Source organism: Octopus bimaculoides, chromosome 2 (assembly GCF_046866305.1).
Source record: "Octopus bimaculoides isolate indiv1 chromosome 2, ASM4686630v1, whole genome shotgun sequence".
In the NCBI taxonomy this organism is placed as follows: domain Eukaryota; kingdom Metazoa; phylum Mollusca; class Cephalopoda; order Octopoda; family Octopodidae; genus Octopus; species Octopus bimaculoides.
Genome location: NC_142929.1, coordinates 109,951,263 through 109,973,271, shown reverse-complemented (window position 1 = coordinate 109,973,271; position 22,009 = coordinate 109,951,263). Strand labels below are relative to the sequence as shown.

The 22,009-nt window shown below is 35.2% G+C and overlaps 1 protein-coding gene across 3 annotated transcripts in view; it reads left to right on the top strand.

Annotated features, from left to right (window-relative positions):
* LOC106876748 (uncharacterized) overlaps positions 1–22,009 on the top strand; it is a 131,474-nt gene that overhangs the window by 73,723 nt on the left and 35,742 nt on the right. For all 3 annotated transcript variants that reach the window (XM_089347486.1, XM_089347488.1, XM_089347487.1), the window contains exons 5-9: positions 5,752–5,874; positions 8,463–8,585; positions 12,723–12,845; positions 15,949–16,077; positions 18,335–18,428. In XM_089347486.1, coding sequence (XP_089203612.1) covers positions 5,752–5,874; positions 8,463–8,585; positions 12,723–12,845; positions 15,949–16,077; positions 18,335–18,428 — 592 coding nt within the window. The remainder of the gene's footprint in view (positions 1–5,751; positions 5,875–8,462; positions 8,586–12,722; positions 12,846–15,948; positions 16,078–18,334; positions 18,429–22,009) is intronic.

Sequence of the window (22,009 nt, the reverse complement as noted above, 5' to 3'; positions counted from 1 at the left end):
CATGGGTGCCAGTTGTGTAGCACTAGTATCTGTCATGACTATGATTTCACTTAGCTTGATGGGTTTTCTACTCAAGCACAGTGTATCTCCAAGGGCCTCAGTCACTTGTCATTGCTTCTGTGAGACCAAACACTCAAAAGTTGCTTTTTATGTGCCACCAACATGGGTGCTAGTTATGTAAGATTGGCATTGGCCACAACTACAATTTCACTTGGCCTGATGGGTTTTCTCATGCACAGCATATTGCCAAAGATCTTGGTCACTAGTCATTGCCTCTGTGAGGCCCAACGTTTCAAGATCATGCTTCAACACCTCGTCCCATGTCTTCTTGGATCTATCTCTACCACAGGTTCCCTCCACAGTTAGAGATCTGCACTTCTTTACACAGCTGTCCTCATGCACCACACAACCATACCAGTGCAGTCATCTCTCTTGCACACCACATTTGATGCCTTTTATGCTCACACTTTCTAATTAAATTTTATCTAATGATCAATCCAGTTACTTAGTCTGTATATAAGGAAATATTATTATGGAAATTTCTTTGAATGTTACCTGTATAGCCCCGTTTTGTAATGCTTATTATATCAGATTAACATGAATTCCAATAACTAATGAATCTACATTTCAGAGATAAGCTTTGGTGAAGATTGTGAAAAAGGAGATCAATGTTTGGATTGTAATGCCTTTTGTTCCACTAAAAGAACTAGATGTGTTTGCTCTGGAAATTACTTCTTTATTTGTTTCAGTCATTTGACTTCGGCCATGCTGGAGCACTGCCCTTAGTTGAGCAAATCGACCCCAGAATTTATTCTTTGTAAGCCTAGTACTTATTCTATCGGTCTCTTTTGCTGAACCACTAAGTTACAGGGATGTAAACACACCAGCATCGGTTGTCAAGCAATGCAGTGGGGACAAATACAGAGATAGAAACATATACACACACATACATATATATGTATATGTATATATATATATATATATATATATATATATATATATATATATATATATATATATATACGACAGGCTTCTTTCAGTTTCCATCCACTCACAAGGCTTTGGTCGACCCGAGGCTACTATAGTAGAAGACACTTGCCCAAGGTGCCATGCAATGAGACTGACCCAAAACCATGTGGTTGGTAAGCATGCTACATACCACTCAGTCACTACTGCATCTTAAGAAGTAAGTAAAAAGTGGTACTCTTTATCAATGTCCATGTATGTTCATCATGTACTCTTTTGTAAGGACAGCCATGTAGTGTAATGTAGTTGTTTTTTAACTTGAGGCCAGCCCTGATTCAACAAACTAATGATCAGTGGTATTTTAGCCATGACAAGCCTGCCTTCTTTTCAGGTGTAGCTGGTTTGGTTACTGTTTGTATAACACTACTTTTATATGTTTCCTATTTGGAAATAGATAATAAATATATTTTACTTTTGAAGTAGGAATATATATTGATAAACATGTCACTTATAACTTACTTATAAGTATTATCATTATACATAAATCCTGACTTCAGCTACATAAACACCATAGCGAGAAATATATACTCTGAAACGCTAATGGACATTTTATGTGTGCATGTATGTTGAAGATAAATAAATTTGTGTTCTTTTAATCACTATAAAAATATACAGTTTCATAATTGCAGAAATAAATTTCATTAACAAGTTGAAGAGTGTGAAGAAAGAGAAAATAATTACCACATTAGTTTATTTATGTACATTTAGCATTTATAGTACAATTGGAAAGTAAAGTCATTTTGTCATAGAGAATTATGACTTAAAATTCACACTAGCTAATCCTTCATACTAACTACTAGAGTTCACAACAATTCAGATAAGTCTTGTTGAATTTTTATCATAGACATGGCATAAAAAATAGCCAATATCTCAATGAATGAGTGTTGTGGAGTTTAGTAACATCCTACGAACACTGAGTAATTTCCCAAAAATCTGGGTTTTTATAACTGCTCATATCCGAATTCTAAGAACTGTATTTCATGAAACATTTCTTTGACAAAAGTTTAGAATTCGTATATGGACAGTAATTTTAACCAATGGGATACCAACAATTATGCTTGTTTGGGCAAACAAACATTATGTCATACTGCCGCCTTTCATGACTTGCTACACAGGTATAATGTACAGTTACCACATTATGAAGCACATTATGAGACTGTGAGATAATTTGTGTGAAATTTGGTTCCTATTTCTTGCTGATCAATCTCTATTGTTGACTTGTCGAGTAATACATTCATATGTTTGTGAAAGAGATGATACAATGGGTTTAGATTGGAATAACTGAGAACTGAAGGTTGCTTTTCGTATTTTAGCCCCAAAATTAAATTCTTCAAGTTCTTTTAGGAAGATGAAAATGCATTGATCTTTGTTGGGAGGAAGGTGAGAGAATGCTCCTGATCATGCTGCTTGCAAAGCTGTGAAAAGAACAACAATGCCACTGCCGCCACCAATGCCGATGCCACTGCCGCCACCAATGCCTACAATGGTGATGATGGTGGTTAAGATGGTGTATCATACTGTATATTAAAAAGATGATGGTGTTTCAGTATACAATGTAGTACGTGTAGCATAATTTTAACTATTATTAAAGCACTAGTGTAGCTAGAGGGGAACAGAGGGGTTGTCTGCCATGTGCAGCACTTTTATGGGTGTGGTGCCACTTTTGGGTCTGCTGTAGGCAATATGTACTTTTTGTGGCAGCCCAGGTGTGGCAGACTGAAGGGCCACCCCAAATAGCACACACGCTAGCTACACTAGTGTATTAGAGCAGTGCATTGGTAGATTGGCAGTACATCAGCCTTTGATATTTAGTTGCATATCTTTACATTCTGAATTTAAATCTTTTCAAGATCAGCTTTACATTTCATTTTTCTAGAGTCAATAAAATAAGTTCCAGGATTCTGCTGAACCTAGTATAATCAACAGTCCCTTTCCTCATAAATATGTGGTCTCTGTGTTTACATTATGAATGATAATTTAAATTACAAAGCTTGTCGGCTAATGAGATGTGATTTATACTTTAGTTTAACTGTTCACATCTACACATACATATATAGAGAACATATATATTCTCTATGTCCCAATGTGATCCTGGTGCTCAACTAACAGCCATCCCAGGCTGCATCCAGAGAAATACAACCTGAATGATTGGTATGAAGTCACTCGTAATACTCCAACCTCTGGTACATTGACATGCTATCTCCTCACTGCATTATCTACCACTGCTACAATGACCTTCCATCTCTCTCTACTTCCTTATCCTATTGGGGTAGCCAAGTATTTCTTCTGTAACAAAACAGCTCCTATCATACTCCAACCTCTCGCCTGTCACACGGCCACTTCTCCCAGCTGAGACATCCTTGTCTTGCAAGCCACTTGGTGACTCTGTGTGGACTGGTACCATATAAAAAGCACTTGTGCTGGCTCCAAGTAAAAAAGCATCCATGCTAGCACTACATAGGAAGCACCTGTTCCACAAACAAAGTACCTGTGCCAGTGCCACATGAAAAGCACTTGTGCCAGTACTTTGTAATAAGCACCCAGTACACTCTGTGAAGTGGTTGTCATTTGGACGGTCATCTAGCTATAAAACCCGTGTTTGAACAGACAACTGGAACCTGGTGCAGCCCTCTGGCTTGCTAACTCTTGTCAAACCATCCAGCCTATGCCGACATGGAAAATGGATGATAAATGATGATGACAACGACGACGGCGATAATAATGAAGGCCTGATTTAGTAGTATTTGTAGACAAAGTGAACAGAGAGAACCAGGTAGTTGACTTTACAGTGACAAATGATGAGAAAATCAATTTGAGAGGTATAGAGAAAATGGCAAAGTACTGAGTTACAGAGGTTATGGAAAATGTGGGTAAAATACATCCCAGTAGTTATATGTGCATTAGGAACTATCCCTAAATATTCGAACAGATGGATAAAGGAAATAGGCATAAAACCTAGTTTAGTGCAGTTCCAGAAAACAGTATTAGTAGGGACATCTAGTATACTTAGGAAAGGTTTCGTCATCTAAGGTTTCTTGTAGCTTGATGTTAGTAAATTTTATCAACTGTCTAATGAGTTGTACAAAAACAAAATAATGATCATGGTTTCAAATGGTTTCAAATTTTGGCAAAAGACTAGCAATTTGGTGGGAGGGGGTAAGTTAATTACATTGACTCCAGTGTTCAACAGGTAATCCCTTGTTAACATAGAAACACAGAAATTCAAAATATGAATGAGGAAATCCTGCATTCTTTCTTAGATAAAGAAAAAAAAAAATCATCAGTTTTCACTTTTTCAATAAACCAAGTGAATCTCTATTAAAAATTACATTGTGCTCTTCTTATTGTTTATTTATCTTTGTGAAGAGTTACATCAATCTTTATAAAATATTATTATTATTATTATTATTATTATTATTATTATTATTAGTAGTAGTAGTAGTAGTAGTAGTGGTGGTGGTGGTGGTGGTGGTGGTGGTGGTGGTAGTAGTAATAACAATAGTTTCAAATTTTAGCTCAAGGCCAGCAATTTTGGGTAGGGGATAAGTTGATTACATCAACTGCAGTACTCAACTGGTACTTATTTTATTGACTCAGAGAGGGATGAAAGGCAAAGTCAACATCAGCAGACTTTGTTTTCATTAACAACAACAACAACAACAACAACAATCCTGAATACTTTTGTAGTGACTTCATGCAGGTATAACGCGATTTGATCTGCAATCGCCAAATTTCATTTAACTGTTCAGCAGCACTTTTCTCACTGTAAAACAATAGTTTTGAGTGACAGCAGTTACATTTGCCAGATGCCTTCGCTAAGCAGAATAATGTCTTTGCCACTTGACCCTTCTAACCTCTTCTATTTCACCAAAAGCAAGAATAGAGATAACAGACCCCAACGAAATCTATTGTTCTCAACAATATGTCTATCCTTCTGGCTAGTTTTGGATAGTTATAAAAACAAGAACTCCGTAAGCCAAAGCAGTTAGTGAGAGCAACTGACAGAGAAGAGGCTGACTGGCTCAAGCGAAATACTGTCTCAACTGAGGTAACTTCACAGAGTGACAACTATGGAATTAACCAATGTAGAAGCTGTCTCGTCCCACACTCTCTCACTTTCATTAGCTCAATTTCTTTTCTCTGCAACATAATCATATCTCTCTATATATACTACTTTGTGTACACTCATATACAGGTCAAAATGAATTCTTTTTACTTTGCATGCTTTACAAACTGTGTTACGCTATTACACTAGCCTACCTGTTGTGGTATGCTATATATTAAAGTTAACGGTAAATAAATATTTCTTTACAACCTTGATCACTGTTCTCTTCCATCTTGCATACTGGCAACCAACACCTTAACAACAAACTGTTACACTTTTATGAGTGTTTTCCAGTGTAATTTTTTTTTTCCCAGTTTATTTTGTTACCCTCCTACACATTTTGATCATGAACATTTTTGTTAAACTTGAAATTTTGATGCATGTTCTCCAAAATGTATCTGATTCATTTTTAAAGAAAGAAATCTCTTGATATCTTCCTAAAATAATGAATAATAAATATAATAACAAAAATATATCACCATAAGAGAAAATCTAGCAATATCTAACAATTCAGAAATGCATTATTTCTGTTGTTGAGTTCCATAAATTTTAATATAATAATTATTATTATAAGTTGGTATACACAATTTAATTTTTGTAATTAATGTGTTTCATTGCAGAAGTAGCACTTAATGGGAAATGTGATAAAGATATAACCTGCAAAGGTGCATTTACCACTTGCGAAAATCAAGTGTGTGCCTGTAAAGATGATTATTTTGAAGATAAATCTACATGTAAAAAAAGTAAGTTAAAAACAACAGAACTTTGACATTGAACTATAAAAAGGATTACAATTACTCTTAGAAATAATTAAAAAAAAATAAATATAGGTTACTGCAACAATGCTGGAGCACTGCCTCTTAAAGAAATCGATCCCAGGACTTATTCTTTGTAAACCTGGTACTTATTCTATCATTCTTTGTGAAGAGTTACATCAGTCTTTATAAATTACTACTACTACTATTATTATTATTATTATTATTATTATTATTATTATTATTGTGTTGTTTTTTTCTTCTTTCTTCAAATTTTCTTCCATTTCTTGCTGAGTGTTTTCCATACACCTAGGGCAGAGTAGCTCATTGTATGCATTCCCAGTTTATACACGCAAATTCACAGGTAAAATATGTATTTAAAAAAAAAATTAATAAATAAATAAATTCGTGAATGGATGTTGTTTTCACAGCGATAATGCTCTTCTCAGTACATGAGTCATTCCAGTTAACACAATTTTTTGCACTTCCTGTAGGGATGGTAAGCCTGGTACCATTTTCAAATAGGTTTCAGTTTCTGTTAGCAAGTCTTTATATTTACTGATCTTGTCAAATTCTTTCACCATTATATTATGATCGCAAGGAATACTCATGTCAATTAAACACTTCTTCTTTGTCTGATCTTTTATAATAATATCCGGTTTATTAGATTTTATAGTTTTGTCGGTATGTACAGAGAAGTCCCAGAGAATCAATACATTTTCTCCCTCAGTTACAGCTTCAGGATGGTGTTTATACCATTTGTCAGCGGTTTTGATTTTATAATGCCAACATATTGTCCAGTGTAAATACTTGTCGACTCTGTCATGTCTTGCTTTATATTCTACAGGTGCTAAGACTCTACACCCTGAGATTAGGTGGTCTATAGTTTCAATCGCATTGTTACAGAATCGGCATTTTAGGTCAGCTCCATTTTTTATCACATTGGCTTGGTAGTTCCGAGTTAATAAGCTTTGGTCTTGAGCAGCTAATATGAAACCTTCACTCTCTGCTTTTAGCCCTGAGCTTCGTAACCATTGATGCGTGTGTTTCTGGTCGACATCAGCTTGTTTGCTACGAGCCACATACTTGCCATGCAGAGGTTTCTGTTCCCATCTGCTAGCTAATTTTTCATGTGCTTTTGTCTTTGCAATTAATTTTCTTTTCTTTATAGCAGCAGTTGGCGCATTTCCTTCAACTTGATCAAGCTGGTGGGTATCTAAGAGATCAGTAGTGAATTTTTTGCTCTCTTTCAGAATAGAGTGAAGTTTTTTCGGTCTTTCATGTTTTTCAACAAGTTTCAGCATCCAATCATTGGTTGTGGTGGTTTTGTACGATTATTACTACTACTATTATTATTATTATTATTATTATTATTATTCAGTAGTTTTATTTTTATAACGTGCTTTCACTTCACTACCGAGCGCAGCTCTGTGCGCCTTGGGTATGTGCTGTGGTTTGCTGTGGTGCTCTTATGTTTACTGTATTGAAAGTTATTATTATTATAATTATTATTATTATTATTATTATTATTAATAATAATAATAATAATAATAATAATAATAATAATAACAATAATAATAATAATATGAGAGTATTGTAGTTTGCTTGAAGTTTTGTGTATTTTTTGTAAAGAATAAAATGTTTCGAATGATACAACAATGCACTATAATACAAACAGTGGGCTATATACCTGTTGCAATTTAACCATCCATAGTCTGATAATATTTCAGAATAAAATTCCTTCCTCAGATATCCCTAGGAATTGATGGAGTTGCTGCTATAATCGAACAACAATAATCCTTTCTTCTAAAGACACAGAGCCTGAGATTTGCTGTGAGGGACTAGATGATTACATCAACCCCAGTGTTTCACTGGTACTTAATTTATTGACTCTGAAAGGATCTTCTTATTGTTTATTTTATCATGCTCTTATTGTTTTTTTATCTTTGTTATGAGTTACATCAATTTCTACAAATTATTATTATTATTAATAATAATAATAATGATAATAATAATGATGATGATGATAACAATAATAATAATAATTGTTTCAAATTTTGACACAAGATCAGCAATTTTGGGGTAGGGTGTTAGTTGATTACACCAACTCCAGTACTCAGCTGATACTCATTTTATTGACCCAGAGAGTGATGAAGGGCAAAGTCAACCTTGGCAGACTTTGCCTTTCATAACAATAGCAACAACAACAACAACAGTACTGAATACTTTTATGTGTGTTTTCCAGTGTAATTTTTCTTTTTTTTTTTTCAGTTTATTTTGTTACCCTCCTACACATTTTGATCATGAACATTCTTATTAAACTTGAAACTTTGATGCATGTTCTCCAAAATGTACCTAATCCATTTTTAAAGAAAGAAATCTCTTGATGTCTTCCTAAAATAATGAATAATAAATATAATAACAATAATATATCATCATAAGAGAAAATCTAATAGTAATATCTGACAATTCAGAGATGCATTATTTCTGTTGTTGAGTTCCATAAATTTTAATATAATAATCATTATGTGTTGGTTTACACAATTTAATTTTTATAATTATGTGTTTCATTGCAGAAGTAGCACTTTACGGGAAATGTGATAAAGATATAGCCTGCAAAGATGAATTTGCCAGTTGCGTAAGACAAAAGTGTACCTGTAACAATAAATATTTTCGTCGTGGATCTATGTGTGCAAAAAGTAAGTTAAAAATAACAGAACTTTGACATTGAACTACATAAAGGATTACAATTACTCTTAGAAATAATAAAAAAATAGATAAAAGTTACAGATATATTGAAAGTACTGTATTTGATGGCATAAAAAATGCACAGGCATATTAGATGCATCCCAATTTCAGCATCACATATTCAGGAAAAGATTTTAGTGTATTAACACTTTAGCATTTAAACCAGATGTATCCTGTCAATATTCTCCCTGTTTTATGTTCAAAACAGGCCAAACCTGACCTCTCACATTTACCCACTCTACAATGTTATTCTAGAAAGAAACAATCACATTATCATAATCTCAAAACTACGTGATAATGTATGATTAATTCAAAACAATGTAAATAAGTAAGCACTACATTTGACAGAGTAATCTGAACACTAAAGGGTTAAAGCTTATGGCAGGTCCAGCATTGCATAGTGGACCTCAAGTAACATTTTTGACACATTGTTTATCAAAAAATAGATGTATCTTATATGCCATCAAATGCAGTAGATAAGTTTTCATCCTTTATTTTTTTGAGTTTTTTACAGTATTCACTTTTGTATTTTTCTTTATGAACCAAACTGAAAATATATGTTCTTGACAAATGAATGCCTTTATGGAGATCTGCTGAATGTTAGAGAGAAAATCAGGCAAAGACAGCTGTGACTATCTGGTCACTGCATACACCACCATGAACTGGGGGCATCCAAATTAGTCTTGCAGAACCCATTTCATGGTGATGCAAGAAAAGGAAAATGTCATCACACATCAACAATTTGATTGTAGACACCGGCCTGGAATGTATCCAAGACCTTAGGCAGTGATGATGGACTGAGAAGTGTGGCTGGTAAACTTTGTTGTTGCGGCCCAGGTTGGAATCCAGCTATAATAATAAATAAATCATGTTACTTCATGCTTCTAAAGTGAAGGTTGGACAAAACCTGTATAAAAGAGAGAGAGAGAGAGAGAGAGAGAGAGAACTTACCATGAAAATACTCTAATATGTGAGCAAAATGGAAACCCTTGTGCATCATCATCATCAACATCATCATCATCATAATTTAATACTCGTTATCCATACTGGCATGAGTTAGACAGTTTGACAGGAGCTGGCCAGCTGAAGAGCTGCCCAGGCTCCATGTTTGTTTTGGCATGGTTTCTACAGCTGGATGCCCTTCCTAACACCAAACTTTTTACAGTGTGTACCAGGTGCTTTTATGCAGCACTGGTACAGATACTTTTTATGTGGCACCAGCACCCATGAGCCTCAAGGTTAGGAATGCTCAGCCAGCGAGGTATGTAGGGGACAGCGTGTATACAAGGACAACCACATTTTTACTTAGCTTGGCATGTCTTTTCAAGCACAGCAAACCGCCAGGAGTCTTGGTCCCCTGTCGTCCCATTGATATAAATTATGTAAAATGCAAAGGTGCATATAATTCACTGCTTTAAGTTATTGTTGCAGATCTTTTAGTTGGATACATTAAATGTATATCACTCTTTCATGTTGAAAACGTCAGACTTCATCAGACCATTAAAATTAAACAATATTTAGCCTAGATAGTAAGTACATAGAAGAATGACTGCTTGAAAGACCTAGGTATTGCAAACACTACCTTCAGTCTGCAGCACTCCTAATCAAGTACTGCATCTAAAAGGAAAGAAGTCTCATATTTATCATGAAAGCTGAAACAAGCTCTTGTATTTCATAACATCTTTCAGAAAGGGTGATGAAACCTGAGTTACAGAATGGGTCTAATGAACGTTTGTTTGATGATGGTAGTAAAATAATTGGTGTAGTATACTCTATTACTCTTTTACTTGTTTCAGTAATTTGACTGCGGCCATGCTGGAGCACTGCCTTTAGTTGAGCAAATCGACACCAGGACCTATTCTTTGCAAGCCTAGTACTTATTCTATCGGTCTCTTTTGCTGAACTTCCAAGTTACGGGGACGTAAACACACCAGCATCAGTTGTCAGGCGATGTTGGGGGGACAAACAGAGACACACAAACACACACACACACCCACACACACATATATATATACATATATACGACAGGCTTCTTTCAGTTTTCGTCTACCAAATCCACTCACAAGGCTTTGGTCGGCCTGAGGCTATAGCAGAAGACGCCCAAGGTGCCACGCAGTGAGACTGAACCCAAAACCATGTGGTTGGTAAGCAAGCTACTTACCACACAGCCACTCCTGCACCCAGCTACTTACCACATAGCCACTCCTGAGATAATTATAAAGAAAATTCTAAGATAAATGAAACCAGTAGGTAAGAAATAATGGAGATGCAAAATCCATTCAATTCTTGTAAATTAGACTGTCAGGGTCTGGAAACATTGAATATGCATTTAATAACTTCATTGCTCTAACCTAGCTGTAAAATAAACTAGTAAGAAAATATAAAAAATATAAAATATATGAAAAAAACTTGAAGACAGTATGAATTTCAACAAATTAATGAAATGCTAATATCGATACATTAAATATATATATAGGGTAGCAAATATTTTTACAAATTTCACTACCAGTGGCCTAGCATGTATAAAAAAGTCAATAGACGGCATATTGTTCAATATAAAATAGTGTACATTTAAACACAAGAGAAATTACCTATCACAGGCAATTTCTACACGCTAGGAGACAGTCAAAACGACCAAAAACCACAAAATTTAAGAAATTTCAAAGGGAATGAAAATATATTAGCATTTCAAAGTTCGTTTCAGCATTTTTCATTTTCTGCTGATTGAAACTGCGCTTGCGTGGTGGATTTTGAAAAAATTATAACATATAACGATGGGGCACATGCTATTTGTCTCAAAATTATAGGTTAGTCTTGGATGGCTTGGTTACTGATGAGAATTTGCCTAGTAAATTATTTTATTTACTAAAAAATTCGAAACCTATAGGTATAACCATAAAAACAAGATAAAAGTTTTTATTTTTTCATTCCCTTTGAAATTTCTTAAATTTTGTGGTTTTTGGTCGTTTTGACTGTCTCCTAGCGTGTAGAAATTGCCTGTGATAGGTAATTTCTCTTGTGTTTAAATGTACACTATTTTATATTGAACAATATGCCGTCTATTGACTTTTTTATACATGCTAGGCCACTGGTAGTGAAATTTGTTTGTAAAAGTATTTGCTACCCCATATATATATATATATATATATATATATATATATATATATATATATATATATATATATATATATATATATATATATATATATATATATATATATATACACACACATGTGTCATACAATTTCCTTCTGAGTGAAGGGAAGATTGTATGATGCTTGTATATGAACTGCGATGCTGCATGGTAGTGAGACGTGGGCCCTGAATGCAGAGGGCATGCAAAAGCTGAAAAGGAATGAAGCTGACATGTTCCACTAGGTGTGCAAGAGAGGAGACTGCACTGATTTGATCCTGTGATGAGAATGAATAACGACAGTTGCATAAAGAAGTGCTGATCATTTTAAGTGGAAGAAAGTTGTGGAAGAGGGAGACCCTGGAAGACATAGAATGAAGTATTGAAGGCCGATCTCAAAATGCTGAATTTTACAAAGGAGATGACAGAGGACTGAGATATGTGGCACATTGCTGTACTCAAGAAGACCATAAACCACAACAAAATTGAGTCTTAAATCCAAGGTGTCATGTAAAAAGCATTGGTGTAGGTGCTGGTACAATGTAAAAAGCATTGGTGATGGCACCACATAAAAAGCACCTAGTACACTCTGTGGAATGGTTGGCATTAGGAAGGGCATCCAGCCATAGAAATGAAGTGAAAACAGACTATGTAACCAGGTGTGATCCCTGACCTTGCCATTTTCTGTCAAGCTGTCCAACCCATGCCAGCGTGGAAAACAGATGTTAAATGTTGATGATAATGGTGATGACAATGATGATGTTGACGACAGCGACGATGACGACAATGGAAACAACAACAATGGTGATAATGTTTTTCATTTCTATATATCAGTTGTGTCATAATCTTCAACATTAAACTGATAATATATCATTTATTTAAATGTATAAAAATCAATATAACAATAATTTAATTTTTCTAGTTTGATTGTCCTAATAACTTTTGACTCTCACAGAGATAGCCTATGGTAAAAACTGTATCGAAGCAGAGTGTATTGAGAGAAAAACCCACTGTAATGAAGAAAAGATATGTGCTTGTTATGATGTCTATTTTCGGAAAAACGGAACATGTATAAACAGTAAGTAAAAGTGTTATGAGTATATTAAATTTTCTTCTTGTCAACTCTCTTTTAATTTAAGTTCAAAAGGAGAAAACCTTGAGGATGTATTCCACATATTCTTTTATTCATTAACTTGTTTCAGTCATTTGACTGCTACCATGTTGGAGCACCCCCTTTTAGTCAAAGAAATCAATCCCAGGACATATTCTTTGTAAACCTGGTACTTATTCTATTGGTCTCTTTTGCTGAACTGCTAAGTTACAAGGACATAAACACACCAAAACCGGCCGTCAAGCAATGGTGGGGGGCAAACACAGATATAAAGACACACATAAATACACATGCACACACACACACACACACACATACATATATGACAGGCTTCTTTTCAGTTTCCGTCTACTAAATCCATTCACAAGGCTTTGGCTGGCCTGAGGCTATAGTAGACACTTGCCTAAGGTGCTACACAGTGGGACTGAACCTGGAACCATGTGGATGGGAAGCAAGCTTCTTACCACTTAGCCACACCTGCACTTATATGCACGTCCAAAGTGTTATTTAAAAAATAATACTAATCAGAACTGCCTGAAATTTCTTTGCCCAAAGTAAAATCAACAAGCAGTACCACCTGTAATTACCTTTATTACAAATTAGGAAGGATTTAGAAATGATGTTAGGCCTTCCAGGAGAATGCTGAACCTCACATAAAATAACAATCAAAACACAAAGTAGTTTTGCTGACTTGTTCTAAAGTTGTCATTGAATAGCATTAAATATTGATGGTGATGTTCAGAATGTTGACGTTGATCTAAATTTGTGAGTTTTTATGTCAGGTTTTCACTGCTTATTTGTTTTATACACCAATATATTTTGTGCACTTGCATTTCATATTATCAATCAGTTTGCAAGGGATACCACTGCAGTCTTTAGGCATAACCTAATTTGATAGGTTATAGATAACTTCTATCTGCTGAATAGATCTACATAAAATCATCCTATATTTTTTTTTAAGAATTATTATCTATCTTTTATCTTTCACTTACTTCAGTCGTTGAACTGCCGTCATGCTAGGGTACAGTCTTGAAGAGTTTTAGTCAAGTAAATTGACCCCAGTATTTATTTTCTTAAAAATCTTCTACTTATTTTGTTGGTCAATTTTGCCAAACTGCTAAGTTATGTGGACAAAAACAAACCAACACCAGCTATCAAGCAGTGGTTGAAAAAGCAAATACAGAAAACAACACACATGCACACACACACATGCACACACACACATGCACACACACATACATATGTAACAGGTTTCCACACAGTTTCCATCTACCAAATTCACTCACAAGGCATTGGTCAACTTGGAGCTATAGTAACAGACACTGGCCCAAGATGCCGCACAGTGGGGCTGAACCTGAAACTATGTGGTTACTAAGAGAGCTTCTAAACCATACAGCTGTACCTGCACATCATCATTTAATGTCCATTGTCCATGCTGGCATGGGTTGGATGACTAGACCAAAGCTGGTAAGCTGAGGAGTTTCACCAGACTCCAGTCTGATTTGGCTTGGTTTTTATGACGAGATGCCCTTTCAAACACCAGCCACTTCAAGAGTGTAATGGGTGCTTTTATGTGCCACCAGCATGTGTGTCAGGTGCATAACACCAGTATCTGCCATGACTATGATTTGACTTGGCTTGATGGGTCTTCTACTCAAGTACAGCATATCACCAAGGCCTCAGTCACTTGTCATTGCTTCCGTGAGGCCCAACACCTGAAAGGTGCTTTTTATGTGCCACCAGCATGGGTGCTAGTTATGTGAGATTGGCATTGGCCACAACTACAATTTCACTTGGCCTGATGGGTTTTCTCATGCACAGCATATTGCCAAAGATCTTGGTCACTAGTCATTGCTTCTATGAGGCCCAACGTTTCAAGATCATGCTTCACCACCTCGTCCCATGTCTTCCTGGGTCTACTTTTACCACAGGCTCCCTCCACAGTTAGAGATCAGCACTTCTTTACACAGCTGTCTTCATCCATATGCACCACATGACCATACCAGTTGGCTCTTTTGCACACCACATTTGATACCTCTTATGCCCACCCTATGTAGTTAAAGTTTATCTACTGATCAATCCTGTTACTTAGTCTGTATATAAGGAAATATTCATCATCATCATCATCATCGTTTAACGTCCGCCTTCCATGCTAGCATGGGTTGGACGATTTGACTGAGGACTGGTGAAACCGGATGGCAACACCAGGCTCCAATCTAATTTGGCAGAGTTTCTACAGCTGGATGCCCTTCCTAACGCCAACCACTCAGAGAGTGTAGTGGGTGCTTTTACGTGTCACCCGCACGAAAACGGCCACGCTCGAAATGGTGTCTTTTATGTGCCACCCGCACAAGAGCCAGTCCAGGGGCACCGGCAACGATCTCGCTCGAAAAACCTCATGTGTCACTCGCACAAGAGCCAGTCCATGGGCACTGGCAATGATCTCGCACAAAAGATATCATGTGTCGCCCGCACATGAGCCAGTCCGGGGGCACTGGCAAACGATTCCGCTCGAAAAACCTCATGTGTCACCCGCAAGCCGGCCCAGGGGCACCGGCAACGATCTCGCTCGAAAGATTTCATGTGTCGCCTGCACATGAGCCAGTCCAGGGGCAATGGCATCGATCCCGCTCAAAAGATTTCATGTGTCTCCCGCACATGAGCCAGTCTATGGGCACTGGCAACGATCCCGCTCGAAACATTTCATGTGTCACCCGCACAAGAGCCAGTCCAGGGGCACTGGCAACGGTCTCGCTCGAAAGATATCACGTGTCGCCTGCACATGAGCCAGTCCAGGGGCACTGGCCATGATCCCGCTCGAAAGATTTCATGTGTCACCCGCACATGAGCCAGTCTAGGGGCACCGGCAGCGATCTCGCTCGAAAAAACCTCATGTGTCACCCACACAAGAGCCAGTCCAGGGGCACTGGCAACGATCTCGCACGAAAGATATCATGTGTCGCCCGCACATACGGAAATTTCTTTGAATGTTACCTGTATAGCCCCGTTTTGTAATGTTTATTATATCAGTTTAACATGAATTCCAATAACCGAAGAATCTATATTTCAGAGATAAAATTTGGTGAATATTGTGAAAAAGGGGATAAATGTTTAGATCATAATGCCTTTTGTTCCCCTGAAAGAAATAGATGTGCTTGCTCCAAAAATTACAAGGAAAGTGAAAAGAAATGTGTAAAAAGTAAGTAAAAAGTGGAGCTCTTAATCAATGTCCATGTGTTCATCATGTACTCTTTTGTAAGGATAGCCATGTAGTGCAATGTAGTTGCTGTTTAACTTGAGGCCAACCCTGATGCAACAAACTAGTGATCAATGGTATTCTAGCCATGACAGGCCTGCCTTCTTTTCAGGTATAATGTACATATATCTCATTATGAAGCACATTATGAGACTATGAGGTAATTTGTGTGAAATTTGGTTCCTATTTCTTGCTGATCAATCTCTATTGTTGACTTGTTGTCATGTAATACATTCATGTGTTTGTGAAAGAGATGATAAAATGGGTTTAGATTGGAATAACTGAGGACTGAAAGTCACTTTTCACATTTTAACCGAAAAATCAAATTCTTCAAGTTCTGATTAGGAAAAGGAAAATGCATTAATGTTTGTTGGGAGGAAGGTGAGAGTGGGAGGAATGTGAGAGTAGGAGGAAGGTAAGAGTGGGAAGAAGGTGAGAGTGGGAGAAATGTGACAGTAGGAGGAAGGTAAGAGTGGGAGGAAGGTGAGTGAATGCTTCTAACCAAGCTGCTTGCAAAGCTGTAAAAAGAACAACAATTATGATGCCACTACCTACAATGATGAAGGTGGTGCAGATGGTGTATTAAATTGTATATTAAAACAATGATGGAATTTCAGTATACAATACAGTATGTGTAGCATAACTTTAACTATTATTAGAGCGCTAGTGTAGCTAGAAGGGAACAGAGGGGGTGGTCTGCCCTGTGCAGCACTTTTATGGGTGTGGTGCCACTTTTGGGTCTGCTGTAGGCAATATGTACTTTTTGTGGCGGCCCAGGTGTGACAGATTGAAGGATCACCCCGGGTGGCACACACGCTAGCTACACTAATGTATTAGAATGGTGCATTGGTAGATTGGCAGTACATCAGCCTTTGATATTTAGTTGCACATCATTACATTTCGAATTTAAATCTTCCCATGGTCAGCTTTACTTTTCATTCATCTACAGTCAATAAAATAAGTTCCAGGATTCTGCTGAACCTAGAATAATCAACAGTGCCTTTCCTCATAAATATGTGGTCCCTGTGTTTACATTACGAATCATAATTAAAATTAAAAACATGCTGTCTCCTCACTGCATTATCTACCACTGCTACAATGACCTTTGCTGTCAGAACTGACAGATCTTGTGTTACTTCCATTCAGTCTTTCCTCAATTACCTCTTTCACTCTCATTACCCATAATATGTCTCCACAGGCTTCATATTAATTACTTTACCCATTCCTTTCTTGCCAAAGTGTTGGTGCTCAGGAATTCTGTCCTTGTTCATGTTTCATCTGGAGTCTGTTGACTTACAATTGTTTAAGAAGAATATTACATGGATCATCTTCCATTTGATCAACTTCCATCATGCCATCTTCTATTTGATTGGAACCTTCTATAGATCTTGTTTGTTGCTCCCAGCAGATTATCTCATAATTGTCTTTTATATTATAAGTTGCTTCCTCCTTCTTTGAACTCGTAGATTGCTGAGATATCTTTCAGTTCCATACCTCTCTTTTTCAAATTATCTTCTGCGTCTGGGACTACTTTGGTATATCAGTGTTCAAATCACCTGTCTATTCTGTTTTCTTGTAAGTCTAAAGTGAATCAGGCTTGTATGTTTGCCCGAGTGATTGGTATGCAAGGTAGCTGACATGTTTTCTTATGTTTGTGTTGTAAAATGGTTAGGTCACTTGTGCCACAAATCTCCAAGAGTCTTCATCTTTCATTCTATATTCCATAACATACTCTCTGTCTTCATTGGAATAGCCAACATCACATTGTCCAATATATCCATTAAAGTCACCGGCCATGGCAGCAAGATCAAGAAGACTAAACATAAAGATAGGTGGAAAAAATTCACCTGAATTTCACATGATATTCAATCTCACCATTATATTTTTTCTGATCTTGTTAAATAATAGTATTCTAGATATGTAAACTCAATAGAGATGGTCAAGACAATAAAGTGTAGGGCTTAATATATTGCCATATTTAACTTTGCTCTTCTTGATTCTGACTCCAAATCCATAGTGATTGAACTTATCATCTTTCTTATCCTCCAAGATTGATGAATAAATATATCAAGGTAATCCAGTCCTAAAAAATTTGGCCTTGTATCTAATGAAAAAAAATTGCCAATATTCTAAATATCTAGATACTATATGCCTTTATTACTGATATATTACATAAATTGATTCTATTGTATATTTACAGTTGTCTTTCCCTATTGGTGGCTTGGAATTATCATCGTTATTCTCCTTCTGGTTATAGCAGTTTTTGCTTATTTATTCCTCCGTCAGTTCAAACAGTAAGTATCCAATTAAATTCTAGACTTTTATATTGTTGAATCCCATACTGTTATTTTTAAAAGTAAATAATTATAGTATAAAATATTGTGTATGTTAAAGGATATTGTAATGTCATCATTATCAATATCATCATCATCATCATCATGTGGCCATTGTCCATGCTGGCATGGATATATATATATATGGACATGTGGCAAGAATGGATGAGGATAGCTGTGTGAAAAAGTGCCACACTTTAGCAGTTGAGGAAACCTGTGGAAGAGGTAGACTCAGGAAGACCTGGGACGAGGTGGTGAAGCACGACCTTCGAACTTTAGGCCTCACCGAGGCAATGACTAGTGACCGGGACCTTTGGAAATATGCAGTACGTGAGAAGACCCGGCAAGCCAAGTGAGAGCATAAACTGGGACCTCTGCCAGAAGTGTGGCCTGCTCACTTATCCGTATCTTTACTTCATTGGACACTAAACTCTGCTTTTGAAGACCTGTTGAGGCAAGTAAATTTGAAATCTGAAATCGAAATCGAACCGAATCCGACGACTTGCACCCATGGCAACCTCTCCTTCATTGGACACTAAACTCTGCTTGCGAAGACATAATGGGGCAAGTGAAATCGAAATCGAAATTGAACCATATCCAATGACTGGCACCTGTGCCAGTGGAGCACTAATAGCACTGTCTGAACATTTTCATTGCCAGAGCAGATGTCTGGCTTCCATGCTAGTGGCCCGTAAAAGCACCCACTACACTCTCGGAGTGGTTGGCGTTAGGAAGGGCATCCAGCTGTAGAAACTCTGCCAGATGAAATTGGAGCTTGGTACAGTCTTCTGGCTTGCTAGTCCTCAGTCAAATCGTCCAACCCATGCTACCATGGAAAGCGGACATTAAATGATGATGATGATATATAAATCGTAAGATATTTAACTCTTTTATATTTTATATTTTAGACTTTACAATATTCATGCTTAATTACGCATAAATTTTTATACGCATTTATATTCACACGTATATTTATCTACATTCAGATTTTTATACATATTGATATTTATATTTCGTATATTTATATTTGAAATATTAAATATTGATTTCCTGAGTATATTATTGATAAGTTTATGAATTTATTAATAATATAAAAACACATATATACACATTTATTTGCTCAAAATAATTGAGCACTCAATATAAGTTCAGTTATATATTCTTTTAGAATATTACTTATAAAAGTTATACTTGGCTCCATATATAACGAGCACTTAATACTGAACTTATTCAACATGGAAAAACAATATTTAGGGATTTCATTGAAAGATATACCAATTCCATCCAATGACACTTATCTATTATTATTACTACAGAAAACTGACCTAATCAAAAGAATGAGATGGAAGGCATTCTTTTACGACAACAAGGAAAATAAGAAATACCAAAATAATAATAATAATAATTATGGACTCAAATCCTATAAAAACCCTCAACAAAACCCACTGTTAATTGACTTTGAAACCAAAATATTAGAATTAATAAAATCCATAAAATTTTCATTATTTCATTCCAAATATCAATCAACTCTAAATGATATAACAAAAAATATTAAAAAATCACCTAATATACATGTTTTCTCAGATAAAACAGGGAATTTATATTCCATTACTCCCACCCAATACAATGATTTTATACACAACGAATTATGTAAATCTTATAAAATAACTAACCCATCACAACTAGATATACTAAATGATGAACATTCCATAATTATGCAAAAATTAGATCTTGAAGACCGCACAGAAATATATACTCCAAACACTCCACACTTTAATCTAAAAGACCATAAACAAGATTTCAATATTAATCCTGCCATTAGACTAATTTGTCCTACTAAATCAGACCTCGGAAGAATAAGTAAGAACATACTAGATAGAATTATTCCTATAATAAAGAAAAAGCTTAATTCTAATTTATGGTTCAATACGGGAGAAGTAATCTCTTGGTTTCATTTATTACCTAATAAGACTAGCTTATCATTTATACAATTTGATATTAATAATTATTATGCATCCATATTACCTATTATATTAAATAAAGCAATAATTTTAGCTAAAAATCTTACTGACATTACACCACTTGAAATTGACATTATTCAATTAGCTAGAAAAACATTGATAAAATTCAATGATAAATTATGGTGTAGATCAAACGATGATGATGATGATGATGATGATGAGGTAACAATAGTTTATTTAACTTATTTGATATCACAATGGGATAGTCCGATTCGGCACAAATAACAGACTTAGTGGGATTATATTTACTAAACGAAACTAAACACTATTTTCCATCCTTGAAAGGAGGAATATATAGGGATGACGCACTCCTTGTATATAATGGTAGATCCAAAAGAAAAATAGGAAAGTTAAGAGAAGATTTACATAAATTCTATAAAAATTTTGGCTTATCCATCACATTCGAAGAAAGTTATACTAAAGCAAATTTTTTAGATGTAACGTTAGACCTCAATACTTCAATATATTCTCCATATCATAAACCAAATGAATATCTTAAATACGTAAATATAAATTCAAATCATCATATTTCATTACTTAAAAGTATAGTAAATAGTATTTCTATCAGAATATCTGATTTATCATATAATGAGGAAATTTTTAATTGCCATGCTGATTATTATAATCAAGCGTTACGGGCAAGCGGACATAAACAAAGTATTAAATATATGAAAAACACCAAATTAAAAAATTACATAGCACAATTAGAACTAAACAATATGATAGAAAATAACAAAATACAAAATAAAGATAACACCACATGTACCAATAATATACAATTAAAAATAAAACATAAAAATTATACACAATATAATAAAAATTCTAAAAATAATATAACACAAAGAACTAAACATCAAAATAAATATCCTATGAATAATATACACTTCCTAAAATCATTAGATAAATACCAAAAATTACCTATGTGGAGCTCAAATAGACAAATTATATGGTTTACACCTCCATTTTCCATAAAAGTCAAAGGCTTAGCAAAAAAATTTCTTAATATAATTAAAAAATGTTTCCCCACAGAACACAAGTATCACCACATATTCAATAGATCATGTATTAAAATTTCTTTCTCCACAACACCAAACATAGGATCCATTATTGCCAGTTCAAATAGACGAAAAATTCATACATATAAAAAAACCTACCATAATAACAATAATGTTAATAATAGCAATAATAATGACATCATAAATAGAAGTGCAAATAAATATAAGAATATAAATACGCAAACCCCTAATAATAATACTGATATAATACGACAGCAAAAACATAATAAATACCATATAACTGAAAAAAGACAAAATATAGCAATAAACCCAATAATACAACCTAATATAAATAAAAATAATTCACAAAAAATGAACACACATAACTCCAACATAATAGACACCACAACAAATTCTATAAATAATACTTTATATACCACTAATAATAATAAGGATAATAATAAACATTCACAACAGAGATATAAAAATAATAATAATTGCTCATGTAAAAATAAAAAAATATGTC